Source organism: Sorex araneus, chromosome 4, assembly GCF_027595985.1.
Source record: "Sorex araneus isolate mSorAra2 chromosome 4, mSorAra2.pri, whole genome shotgun sequence".
Lineage (NCBI taxonomy): Eukaryota > Metazoa > Chordata > Mammalia > Eulipotyphla > Soricidae > Sorex > Sorex araneus.
This window is the reverse complement of record NC_073305.1, coordinates 153,856,017-153,869,190: the sequence shown is the minus strand read 5'-3', so window position 1 is coordinate 153,869,190 and position 13,174 is coordinate 153,856,017. Positions and strand designations below refer to the sequence as shown.

The 13,174-nt window shown below is 37.2% G+C and overlaps 1 protein-coding gene across 1 annotated transcript in view; it reads left to right on the top strand.

Annotated features, from left to right (window-relative positions):
• THEMIS (thymocyte selection associated) overlaps positions 1-7,963 on the top strand; it is a 107,154-nt gene extending 99,191 nt beyond the window's left edge. The window contains exon 5 of the mRNA XM_004609099.2: positions 7,940-7,963. Coding sequence (XP_004609156.2) covers positions 7,940-7,963 — 24 coding nt within the window. The remainder of the gene's footprint in view (positions 1-7,939) is intronic.
• Positions 7,964-13,174: the final 5,211 nt, after the last annotated feature.

Here is a 13,174-nt window from a genome sequence, read left to right as displayed (position 1 = left end):
AAAACAACCAGCTTGATTTTGATGGGGTAGGTAGCGCAGTCAGCAGTGCTCAGAGCTTACTCTGGGGTCAGTTGTGATGGGGCTGTAAGGGACCATATGAGGTTCTAGGGCTCAATCCTGGGTCATCTGCATGAAGGCGAATACCCTACCTATTGTACCATTGCTCCGACTCCAAAACTTGACTTTCTAGTAACAAATATTAGATATTTGATACATTTTAAAAACTAAGTGACAAAAAGCATATTAGTATTTCCCACTTAAGAGATTGGATGAGAGTCAAAAGGATAATTTTGATGTAATATCTTGAAACAGATTTCTTTTCTCCAGCAATGTGACAGCATAAAGTAGGTAGCTCTAGACCAGTGGTACCAGGAAATTCCTACTTGGTTGAAAATTTATTAGGCAGTTAAGAAAGGTCTGTGATTCTTTATGTGTGGTCAATCCCATCAATTCTGTATAGTAGATAAAGGTTTATTTTTTAATAAACAAAAAATTAAATAATTTTGCTATAATTTTGTTTGGACCTACTGGTCCCCTAGTTTTCTTTTTAATTTATATTTTACTGAATCACCATGAGAAAAGTTACAAAGCTTTCAGGTTTAAGTCTCAGTCATACAATGATCAAGCACCCATCCCTTCACCAGTGCACATGTTCCACCACCACGAACCCCAGTGTACCTCCCATCCCACCCACCCCCACACCCTGCCTGTGTGGCTCATGATTTTCACTTTACTCTCTTGTTACTTTGATTACATTTAATATTTCAACAGAAAAGTCACTATTATTATTTGAAATTCCCCCCCCCCAAAAAAAAAATCAGACCTGCCGTAAAGGCATCACTTGATAATTTGTTTTCCATTGCTGAGAATGAAGAGCATATGATTGGATTTCTGGTATTTTAGTAATTAAGTCCAGAGAAAATTATGCCAGAAGTCGCATCACTGCAAGCTCATACCTCTGTTTAGTGAGATCTAACAGATGGAGGTCGACACATCGCCGCCGCCGAAAGGAAAGGCTGAGAGAGAAAAACCTTTCCACTTCCGGGGCAGCATGGGGCTGTAGCTTAGCTCACAGTCTAGACGCATTTCTGCAAGAAGCCGCTGGGTGCCAAAAGAGTTATTGGGCTTCCAGGATCATGGTCTTTTAGGAGTGGAGGAGCTATTATGTACGGCCACTCGGGATCTCATCTGGGCAGCGTTTTCTTTTCTTTTTATCATTGCCCCTAAGCAATGCTCAAAGGCTTAGGGTCCACTCCAAGTAATAGCTCGGGGCTAAGACCCCGGGATGTGGTGCAGTTTAAATGTGTGGAGTCCTCCTGGACTGCCTCCTGGCAGTGCCATGTGTCTGATGACTTCATTGCAACCTCACACCTGTGCTATGTCCTGGGACCCCAGACCTCTTCGTTTTCAATAATATTTTACATTGTGAAATAGGAGTATATTTGGGGGATCACTTTTGGGATATAATTTGAGTTCTGTGAGTTTCTGCATATTCCATTCAAACGAAAGTCTTGCAACCAACTATTATTATCACAATGTCACCCTTTCATATATTTCTTTTATGTTTCTTCTGATATCTACATTAAAGCGCTCTATCAATGTATGCTTTTGAAGTGACTGGAAAGAACACTTTTTGTACTTTACAGGCAAGAAACAGCCATTGAAAACAAATTTCTAAGAATTTTAATTGAATGTGGAATGTTGCTTTAAATTCTGGGCACAGTTTATAAGGCTAATTCAGAGCTTAACTATTCAAACTAATTTGACTCATTAAAATACTTCGTTACAGATGTACTGGAGTATTGGATACTCTATTATGTAAGTTTACTTTTGCCTTCCCAGTGGGTCATTAACTTTACTAGGTCATTTCTGCACTGTTAAATAATAGAAAAGATCTATGGACTGTCACAAAGTAAGAATATAAATGTACTTAGCATTAGACAAACTCACCAGTAGCAGGTATTCAGCTTTAGTTTTGAGCCTCATAAGTTCATCTAAGATGTATAGAGATTGAGAATATATTAAGAACAAGTTATAGGGATTAGAATGCATTGAAAAATATTCCCAAAGTATAATTGTCAAAGCAGTCTAGGACTAGCAATGCATGAGTAAGAAAAAAATCATTGAATTAGGACTTTGAGGATCTACTGTGACTATAAATTGATGCAGGTATGTGGTACAAAGATGATATGAGTAGAGATGACAGCACATCTAAAAGCCTGCAAAATGTTGTATTGAAGGACTTTACCGTTTTTTTTTCTTTTTCTAAAATGTGATAGTTAACTGGGAGAATAAAATTGAGGGTCTAAACATAAAGGTGAGGCTATATTGAAATGACCTCTCTGGGTCTTTTAAAGCATTTGCCCATTTGGATTCTTAATCAGATTTTAGAAAACCATATTAATAAGTGACTAAATAAATGCAACCAAGCCTCAGATAATATTCTAAATAGTAATGATTGTAGATTTTCTTTCCCTGAGGATCAACTTCTGTGTCAGAAGTAGTGCCAGATACTTGGAAAAAACAGATACTCACTGGGCTTTTCGACTGTCATGGATATATATGGCTATGACTTCTCAGTGCCACACAGGAGAAATGTAACTTCTGTTTTCTGATGAAAGGGCCTATAACCAGATAGAAAAACAAACCTTTGGTTGAAAGATGAGATATTCAACTCCTTCAGAGATGGCAAGTGGGACCAGAAATCTTGCATTTCACTAACTCTGTTTGTGCATTTAATGCCCAAGTGTCCACTTTCCTGCAGGAATTCTAGATTTCATTCGGACAAGAATACCCAGAGGAGACATTAAGGCAAAAAGAAAGGGGGGTAAAGTAATGGCAAGGTACTGTGAATTGAGCAAAAATTCATACCCTCTACCAGAATTAGAGTGAAGGCAGGAAAAGGCAGAGAAAAATTCTTGGGAGTGCAGGGAGAGCACTTCAACAGCTGCTCCTGAGTGTGAAGTCTCATTTTGATCCCATGTGACAGTCAGAGTAGCTGAAAAGTGTTAAAGAACCCACGCTCCAGCTCTAAATCTAGATCTTCAGAGAACAGCTTTATATTCACTCAATTTTTCATCTGTTAGCATTTGATCCTAAGAGATAATAGTTTGTTTTTGTTAACCCGATGGGGTATAAAAATATGCACTTGAATTTGTGCCTCTGAAGATTGATAACTACCAATTTGGGATATTTTCTCTTGGTCTTATGTAAACGCTATAAACCTTCTTGCTTATGAATGGGAAAGACTGTTTCCGCAATTTTCAAAGACCATACATAGTCGGTGAAGGTAGAACATGAACATACAAACATTATGAACTTTTTAAAGGAAGATGAGGAGTTCCTTTTAGTTTTTCCTATTATTTAGACTTGAAGCAACATTTGTGAAAGAAAACTAAAGGGAACTCCTGATTTTCCTTTAAAAAGTTCATAATATTTGTATTCTAAGATTCAGTATTAGTAAATTTTTTAGCAGATATTTGAGCTGTTCCTAGGGCAAGAAACAGACAGATTCATAAACCTTGATTTTGAAGTTGCCTGAGGATTGTAGTTGGCATGAACCTTGTTGAACTATTACCTTTAGCAGGAGGAAGGGAAAGAGTCAGGAAGACATGGTAAAGAATAAATGGCATGCTGAGTTTAAAAAGCAGCCAAACTTGAATTGCAACTGAAATCTAGCAGGTAGAAATCTGTACGCAATGGGAAATGCAGAATAATTTTAAGGCTTTGAATTTTTTATTTAAGTTTTTTTTGGGCGGTTGTGTGTGTTTCTAGATGTACAAGAGCAATCATAATTTTCAAAGTTGTGCTATTAACCAGCAGGTACTACATTAATACTTAGCTGCATAGCCAAAGAATAGTTGTGAGTTTTAAATAAAAAAGAATTTGTTAAAGTAATGCATTAGAAAACTTTGCCTGACTTCAAGAAAATTTCAACAAAAAATGCTATCAAATTAATAATATAATACCAATTTTCTGGTGAATTTATATATCTAACGAACACTGAAATAATGAGATACATTCTTAATGGAAATATTTGAATGAAGCAAAATTTTGGCCCTTTTTGAAATCTCAAACAACAGAAAATGTTCTCTCTGGGAAAGTGAGGTTGAGCATTAGTTACTACTGTTCCCCTCCTCCTCTCCCATCTGTAGAATCAAGAGCTAAAATACCACCAAATGTGTGACAATCATATTTTCAATGTTAGGATTACTTCTCAATGGAATAAAGAAAGATGTGTTCTAAAAAACTATTCCCCAAGAGATTGGCAAGATGATTGTATTAAATTTTTGGATAAATCACTTAAAGTTCTGTTTTTATAGATTAGAATAGTTGTCATTTTTTTAAGTGGATATGACCTGAGAATCCCTACTTTGAGATGAACAGCTGTAAGAGAAGAATCAGTTATTTTCAATGTTCAAGTAATACATTTAAAATGAGGGCAATTGATTGTACATTTGCTCATAAATCACAAGCCACGTTGGCCATTCATAAACCTCCCAAACTGGTTCTCTTTTTTTCATTTTTTAAAAATTATTTTCATTAAAATACCATGATTTACAAAGTTTTTCATTTTATAATTGGTATACTTGAAAACCTCTTCTATTGAAATACTGTCTTTGTCTTAGGAATCATATCTTCATAGTTACCTTTTACTTTTAAGTGTTCAAATACCATTAAATCCCTCCTCAATCTCTTCTCTTATATTTACTGGTTAAGTTCCTATTACTTAAGTTCTTATAACTCATACATTTCTTATTTTATTCAAATGAACTTAATTTCAAATAGATTTATTAAGGAACACAAATAGGAATTACATTTTTTATATTTATATATATATTAATTTTTTTCTTTTGCTTAAGGACTAATCTTGGAAGAGATGCCACGTGGATGAAACTCCCAAGTACACCAGTTTCCAAGCTGAGAACCCTGGGAACTTTTTTTGGAATAAGGGCTAGGTAGCCTCCCCACACCCGACGCCATTTCCCTGGGAGGTCCAGCGTCCCCACCCACATGCCATGTCCTCCAGCATATAAACAGTCCAGCTTCACAGCTTCACAACTAATCTTGGAAGAGATGAAAAACCAAAGAATATTCCAAGTTCTACAGTCTCTGGAGTGATACCTGTAGGTTTCACAATACTGACAGCCCGGTATGAGCACAGCAAATTAAATGGGAAAGTTACACAGAAGCCCACTAAACTCAGTGAGGGAAAACAATAATATAGAAGGCTCAATCAATACCAACAGCTCAGTAAATCTTCAAACAATGACTTTAATAACATCATTATGAGATACAACAATTTTTACAAATTCTCTTTAATTGAACTTTTTTTATGGTTCCATTTGTTATTTTGTTGTAACAAACAGTATAAAGTAAATTATTTTGTGCCTGGTAAGGGGGCTGGTTTATGGGGACAGTGGTGGGTGGGGAACTAGGGACCTTGGAGAATCCCCTTGGTGGTGGGATTGGTGTTGGAACATTGAATGTCTGAATCAACTGTATTATGACCCACTTTGTAAACCACCGTGTGTAAATAAAGTTTAATTTTTAAAAAAAATCTACTTAAATGCACTGAGATGTCATTTTGGAGGTAGGAAGGTTGGTCTTTTAGAGATGTCAGCCCATTGTAATGTGCTGGAGTTGCTGAAAAAGATAAAAAGTTTAGCCAGAACTTCTGGAAGATATCAAAACAGAAAAAGCAGTCAAGTAAAGAAACTTCCTCTGGACTTATTACTTTTATAAATGTAAGTCTATCATGTTTCATATTTTCCTTTCCTAGTTCAGTGATGAAAAAAGTATAGGCTATCTTTAGTTGTCTTGAAAAAGTAAGAACTAAAAAAATATTTGAGGTACTGTGATTTTACAATAATGTTTGTGATAGGGCTTCATGGTTTTTTTTTTTTTGGTGTTTTGGTTTTTTTTTTTTCTTTTTGGGTCACACTTGGCAATGCATAAGGGTTACTCCTGGCTCTGCACTCAGGAATTACTCCCCGAAGTGCTCAGGGGGCCATATAGGATGCTGGGAGTCGAACCCGGGTCGGCCGCATGCAAGGCAAATGCCCTACCTGCTGTGCTCCAGCCCCAGGGTTTCATGTTTTAACACCACACTTTTCATCTTAAATGCTACTGCTTCAGCAGCTAAAATTTTAAGGATAACCTAGTATCATTCTTGGTATTTACAGAAACCTCTTTTAAAACAAACAAACAAACAAAAAATCAAACAAACAATTTGGGTTTTAGATGAAATAAGTTTTAGGAACTAGAAAGAATAGCAGGATTGGAAATAGTAAATTTGGAATTTCACATCATGTAGGTAGTAACACAAGATCAAGAGCATTTATAAAGCTCTTTCTTCATTAAGGAAGATTTAGAGCTATAAAAGCACCAAAGTGAATAAGGATTACTCCATGAAGGAATTCAGAACAATGAACATGTTTTTAATAAGTCAAGAAAATTCTTTTTTGCTAGAACTATTTATTAGCAACAGAAGATTGAGAGTGATTTTCTTAAATATCCCCTAATTGCACATCATATGTATAATGCTTTAAAATAACTTACATCTGTCACTGTCATTGTCATCCTGTTGCTCATCGATTTGCTCGAGCGGGCACAAGTAACGTCTCCCTTGTGAGATTTGTTGTTACTGTGTTTGGCATATCGGATATGCCATGGGTAGCTTGCCAGGCTCTGTCGTGTGGGCAAGATACTCTCGGTAGTTTGCCGGGCTCTCTGAGAGGGGCGGAGGAATTGAACCTGAGTTGTCTGTATGAAGGCAAACACCCTACCCGCTATGCTACCGCTCCTTACACCTGTAATTATTTCAAAATGTTAAATTTATTATTTTTTCAACAAAATTATTTACACTTATTTTAGTTCTATAGCTATAAAACTCTTGCTATGTGCAATTTGTTGTGATAAGCACTGAAGACATATTAGGCAAATGAAATGCAGTATCCATACTCAGGGGATTTCTGTTTAGTGGATTAAACAGAGAAAAGGACAATTGCATTAAAGAAAATGGACAGAAAAGTTTTATAATATGGAAAAATCTTAATAAGATTTCATACTAAGATTTGGGAATACACTCAAAAATGCATTTAGATATTCAGGTTGAAATAGTTATATTCGGGTTTAGATTGTAGTCAGAAGGGATCACATTTCATTCACTTAATTATTTTGTTGGCAGAGTATTGCTTAATATGATCCAAACTATGTTAGGACCAACCTCTGGGGAGATTTCATGAGAGGGGGTGGGCCAAATCCAACCCTATCAAAGCCCTGAGAGCCATTTCAGACTGCCTAGTCAAATATTCTAGATTTTCTGGAGTGACATATCCAAGCTCTACAACACTGACATCCTCGTGGGAGCACCCCAGATTGGATGGGATATAATGTAGAAGCCAACCAATCTCGACTAACAAAAGCATTAACACAGAAGGCTTAACTTGCAACAACAGCTTAGTAAAGCCCTCAGACAAGGACTTAATGTTTCCATGGTGAGATAAAACAATTTTCACAAGTTTCCTTCTATGAAACTTTTTTTTGATCATTCTGCTTGCCATTTAGTGGTAGCAAGAAATATAAAATAAATTGTGGGCCTGCTAAGGGGGTGAAATTGGGGCTGTTTGGGAAAATGGAGACAATGGTGGAAGCAAGGTAACAGTAGTGGTGGGATTGTTGTTGGAATATTGAATACCTGTAACAAATGCATCATGAGCAACGTTGTAAAGCAGTGTGTAACTAAGAAAATTAAAAAACAAACAAAAACAGAAAAACCAAAAGCTATATAAGCATCTGGGAAAAGCTTATAATGGTGATAGTATAGAATAATACTGGAAGAAAAGAGAGGCCCAACTAATTAAAGGTGTGTTAATACCATATTTATTGCTTGGGACTTGAAAAAAATGTTTGAGTCACTTAAATATTTTTGTTGCAGGTAGGACTGCAGAGACTTTTCTGAGCTGTATCAATGGAAACACCAAACTCTACCAGTTGTCAGCACTTTGGTCTTCATACTATTTAATTTATTTTTTATTTTAGTCATTTTTGGTTCACATGATTTTTACTTCTCTCTTTTTGGTTAATTTTCCAGGGGTCATTGCTATGTTCTCAACATAGGGGACCCAATTTACTCTGCCTTATTTGTCTCAAGGGAAGAGGCTTGAGGAAGAGAGCAAGCCAGCAAGAGGCAAAGGAACATGTGGCAAGCTAAGAAAGGCAGAACCTTTCTCTTCTTCCCTCAATAGCAAGCAAGGTTTTGCTATTGAGCAAGGTTTCTCAGAAACCCATGGCACTCTAGTTCTGGCTCCACACTCAAGCCGCAGTCATGGTGGACACCCAGGAAGGCCCCAGGGAAGCCTGGGGTAGCTCAGAAATCACTGAAGAAGACATCCTCGCTTGTGATTTTCTGATGGGCCGTCATGCAGTTGTGGTCATGTCCGAGCTGGAACCCTCTAGAAACCATGGTAGTTCAGGCAGAAGGGGACAAAGCCCCTTGGGAGAACTTACCAGGAGAAGAGCTTGCCAAGGTACCATCCTTTTTCATAGGTTAGTGCTGGCACTCAGGAAATATGAGAAATTCTACATCGGTACCCAAACATTCTCCTTTGGGTTACTTATTGAAACATTGGAAGAGCCTCCAACTAGGTAGTTTAAATAAGGAACATCTTGTTGACCTCTGTGACACCACGTGGCTTGAGTATAAGCTAGAGCACAGGGAAAGATAGCCAGTGAATGGCAGTTTGCATGAAAGAAATAGTATTAACAAAGCAAAGGAGGCAGGAAAATGCACGATCATATGATTATATGTTTGATATCAGAAACAAAGAAATGTGTCACTGAGGCAGCCTATCCCCATGTCTGATAAGATACTAGCTCCCTGCCTCAGAACTAGTCTTGGCCTTAAAATGGTAACATCTGACCACATCAGTTTCAACAACTTTGTCATAGTTTGTTTTGCCGGCTTATGTCAACAGAAGCACATTCTTGACCCATTCTTTAACAAGCAGGAAACTGGCTGGTCTGGCTGGGAAATAGGGGACAAGGTTTCCAATCGGTGGATAGAGAAAATTTTGCTCTGGAAACTGCCCCTTCCTTTCTCAGTCTATCAGTTTTCTCCCTGCCATTTTTGAAGGGTCAGATCCATCGATCAACTGCGGACGTGTGCACATGTACATGTAGTGTTTTTAGTCAGATCATTGTTTGTCTGTCTGCCTGTCTGCACAGAACACTCAAGTGCTAGAGCCAGGTTGACAAAGATTTCTCACCAGAATATTGAGCCTACAGAGAAATTCAAATTCTCAATCTAAATTTCTTATTGGAGGAACATTAATGGTTATTAACAGTTGAGATTCTTATGAACTTAAGAATCTGTACTATCTAGGAAGAGCTGCGGAACTTGAGGTTGTAACTAAAGGGAAATAAAGTTCAGAGAATGCAAGGCTTTATCTTACAAGCTTCAGCCAATTTTAATGAAAAAATTAGCCTGGTTTACAAACAACAGACGTACAGAAGCCATTAAAATAAAGTTTCCTCATGTCTTCATAAACATTGGGAGTTCAAGTGGTTATTTTTTCTATGCTAATATCAAAGTTTGGTAAAAAAACAAAGGGCTTTTTCTATGTCTGAAAGCATGTTTGTATTCTTGTGGAATTGTAAAGTATCTCGTGTAGAAAGCTCATGATTTTTAATAGCTAAGGTACAAGAACAATTGGGCTGGAGCGATAGCACAGCAAGTAGGGCATTTGCCTTGCAGGAGGCCAACCCAGGTTTGATTCCTCCACCCCTCTCAGAGAGCCCGGCAAGCTACCAAGAGTGTCTCACCTGCACAGTAGAGCCTGGCAAGATACCCATGATGTATTTGATAAGCCAAAAACAGTAACAACAAGTCTTACAATGGAGACCATTACTGGTGCCCGCTGGAGTAAATCAATGAGCAATGGGATGACAGTGACTATGATATTTTTCTCCTATTTACCTTTGAGTTCTGTTTTTCCACAATACATTCTTTTTTTTTCCTATGGCTTTTATCCCTTCTTTGGATAATAGTCTCCCATTTAATTTATAGCTAAAAACCGTAGTACCTGAAACAAACTAGTTCCTTCTTTCTTTTCTTTCTACTTGATGGTAAAAGAAATATATTGCATTCTTCCAGTACTTAAAAACAAGATCTGTTGCATTGCATAGTAAAATAAAGATGGATTCTTCCTGAACTATCTCAATTTTGAAAGAATTTGTACTTTAAACATAGGTAAAAAGTAACATACTGAGAATTCAGTGGAGAATTTACAAAAAAAAATTGTATTTAAATACAAAATGCCTAGAAATGACAGTTTCATGTGCTAGAAAACAGGTAAATAGTTGCCTAGTGTATGGAAAAAGAGGCAGGAAGAATTTTTTAGTTGATTTAAAGTTTATATAACTAGATTGAATCAAGCATTCGACAACATTTTGTGAAGTATTAACTGCTGGATTGTACATCTGCAATAGTGTTATGTTGATTATAACTCATTCAAGCTATTAAAACGTTTATTTTAGAAATCACTCTATGCAGCAAATAATCAACACAGATAAGGACAGGGAGACAGATGGAATATTAGAGAATATGAGAGAGGATGACTGCTTATGTGATTGAAAGAGGGTTTTAGGCCATGGTATCTATGGGACATGCATTTAGTGAAATGTAGAAAATAACAACAGATAATAACAAATGACAACAAAGGAAATATCCAGATATAAAAATTAGATCAATGTTGTTAAAATTCATAAATTAGAAGCACTGGACATAGATACAAGAGAAAATGCAGGAACAAGATCTGAATGCAAACTTTGCACTGTCTGCAAGATGTCTAGGACGAAGTTAACTATGGGCCTGCAGTTTAGTAAAGAATTCTAGTTTTAATTTGGTGATTCAGGTGTCAGTAAATATGAATTGAATTCTGTGTGAAGATGAAATGAAATTTTAGAAATGCTTGTTCAAAGAAAAGAGAGGATGGTCTTCTTTGAGAAAATTCAAAATTCAAAAAGTGTGATAATATGAAACTGGAAAGTTTTCTTAACTGTGTGCTTAAAGTGAATGAGTCATTGGTCACTCGCTCTAAATCACCACATCCTCAGAAAAATCAAGCAAAGTTACTTTCAACATTGTCATCTTAATTTACACCTGAAAATAGATCAAGAAAGTCGGGTATCTTTCTTTCCAAAAGTAAAAGTCTTATTGTACAAAAAAAAATCTTATTTTTCAGAGAGAAATAATGTGCAATATTTTAAGAGTATTGATACAATACACTTATGGATTTGGGATAAAATTTTAAGTTTTGGCTGATTGATATTTAATTTTTGGACTTCACAAAAATACTGTTTTCAATGCTGTACTTATTTCATATCATTTAAAATCTCATGGATATTCAAGCTGTCAAAAATTTTTTTGGAAACACATTCAATTCATTACAATGATATGAATTTGTTTTTTTGGAACATGGCTTGATATTATTATGTGATTCATGAAAAGTAGGCAACCATAAACTATGAATAAATACACTTATGTTAAACTATAGCATGCATTCAATATATATACATATGAATGTAGTGGATTGGTTGACCAGAAAAACTCAGTATACAAATACATGTACACATATATGTATATATATATATATGTGTGTGTGTGTGTGTATCACTTGTATTATTTGTCATCCCATTGCTCATCGATTTGCTCAAGCGGGTGCCAATAACGTCTCTATTTGTCCCTGTTTCATGCTAGTGTAGCCCAATGGCTTCTGCTCGCTCCAGGAACACAAAGAGCCTCAAACTGTTCATTCAGAGTCTTGACAAAGAAGTCTGACCATCTCATATGTGGGAGGCCACGCTTTCTTTTGATATCCCGTGGAATCCAGTCAGTAACAGTTCTAGTCCAGCAGTCGTCTCCAAATCGCATTATGTGTCTGGCACATCTGATTTTTGACAGTGTCCCTGATTCTGGATCGTAGACGGAGGTCAGAACTCCAGATTCCTCCTCTCACTTGAGTGAAACGTGATACTCAAAGCATAGCTCTTTTGATTCCTCTTTGGGAGACGCAAATAGCTATCTCATTCTGTTTTCATAGGGCCCAGGTCTCTGAAGTGTATGTTAGTGCAGGAAGAACAGTGGAGTCAAAAAGATTTGCCTGGAGCTGGAGGTTCTTCGTCCTTTTGACCACTTCGTCAACTCTCTTGAAGGCATTCCATGCCAGTTTCTTTCTCCTGCACAGCTCAGGTGCCATGCTGTTCATTATGTTGAGTTCTTGCTCTAGGTACACATAACTGCTGCATTTGGAGATGATCGTTTCATTGAGAGCAAATGGAACATCAGGAACTAGTCCGTTTCTTATGAACATTGTTTTCATGAGATTCAGCTGTAGTCTGACCTTTCCACACTCACAGTCAAAGTCGGCCAGCATTTGTGCTGCTTGGATAATGTTTGGTGTTATTAGAATAATGTCATCAGCAAAGCGGAGGTGGTGTAGTTGCCGACCATCTATCTTCACTCCCATTCCTTCCTGTTCCAGGCATTACATGATGTTCTCAAGGGTGTCACTGAAGAGTTTCTGTGAAATGGTGCCACCCTGCCAAACCCCTCTCTTTACATCGATGATCACTTCCTTATAGAATGATGAGATCCTGGTGTTGAATCCATAATACAGGTGATGGAGGATCCTGATGCATTGAGTTTGAATGCCCTGTTTGGCCAGGGCTTCGAAGACTGCTTCAGTCTCAAAAGAATCAAAGGCCTTCTTTAAATTGATAAATGTTAGACAGAAAGGCATCTTGAACTCTTAAGAACCCTCAATGAACTTGGTCACTGTGTGGATATGGTCAATCATGCTGAATCCTTTTCAGAACCCAGCTTGATCGTATGGTTGTCCTTTGTCTAGTGTTCTGCTAATCCCATTCAGGATGACTCGAGTGAATAACTTGTATATGATGAACAACAGACAGATCAAGCGATAGTTGCCAATGCTGTGCATGTCTCCCTTCTTGTACAACAGGATGGTCCTGCAGGTTTTCTAATGGGATGGAACCTTGCATTTAGATAGGTGGCATGTGAAGAACTGAGCAGCAGATTCTTCAGGTGTTCAAGTCTGACCTTGTCTGGATCGGGTGCTGTATGCTTCTTTACTGACAAAATGGCGTGTCG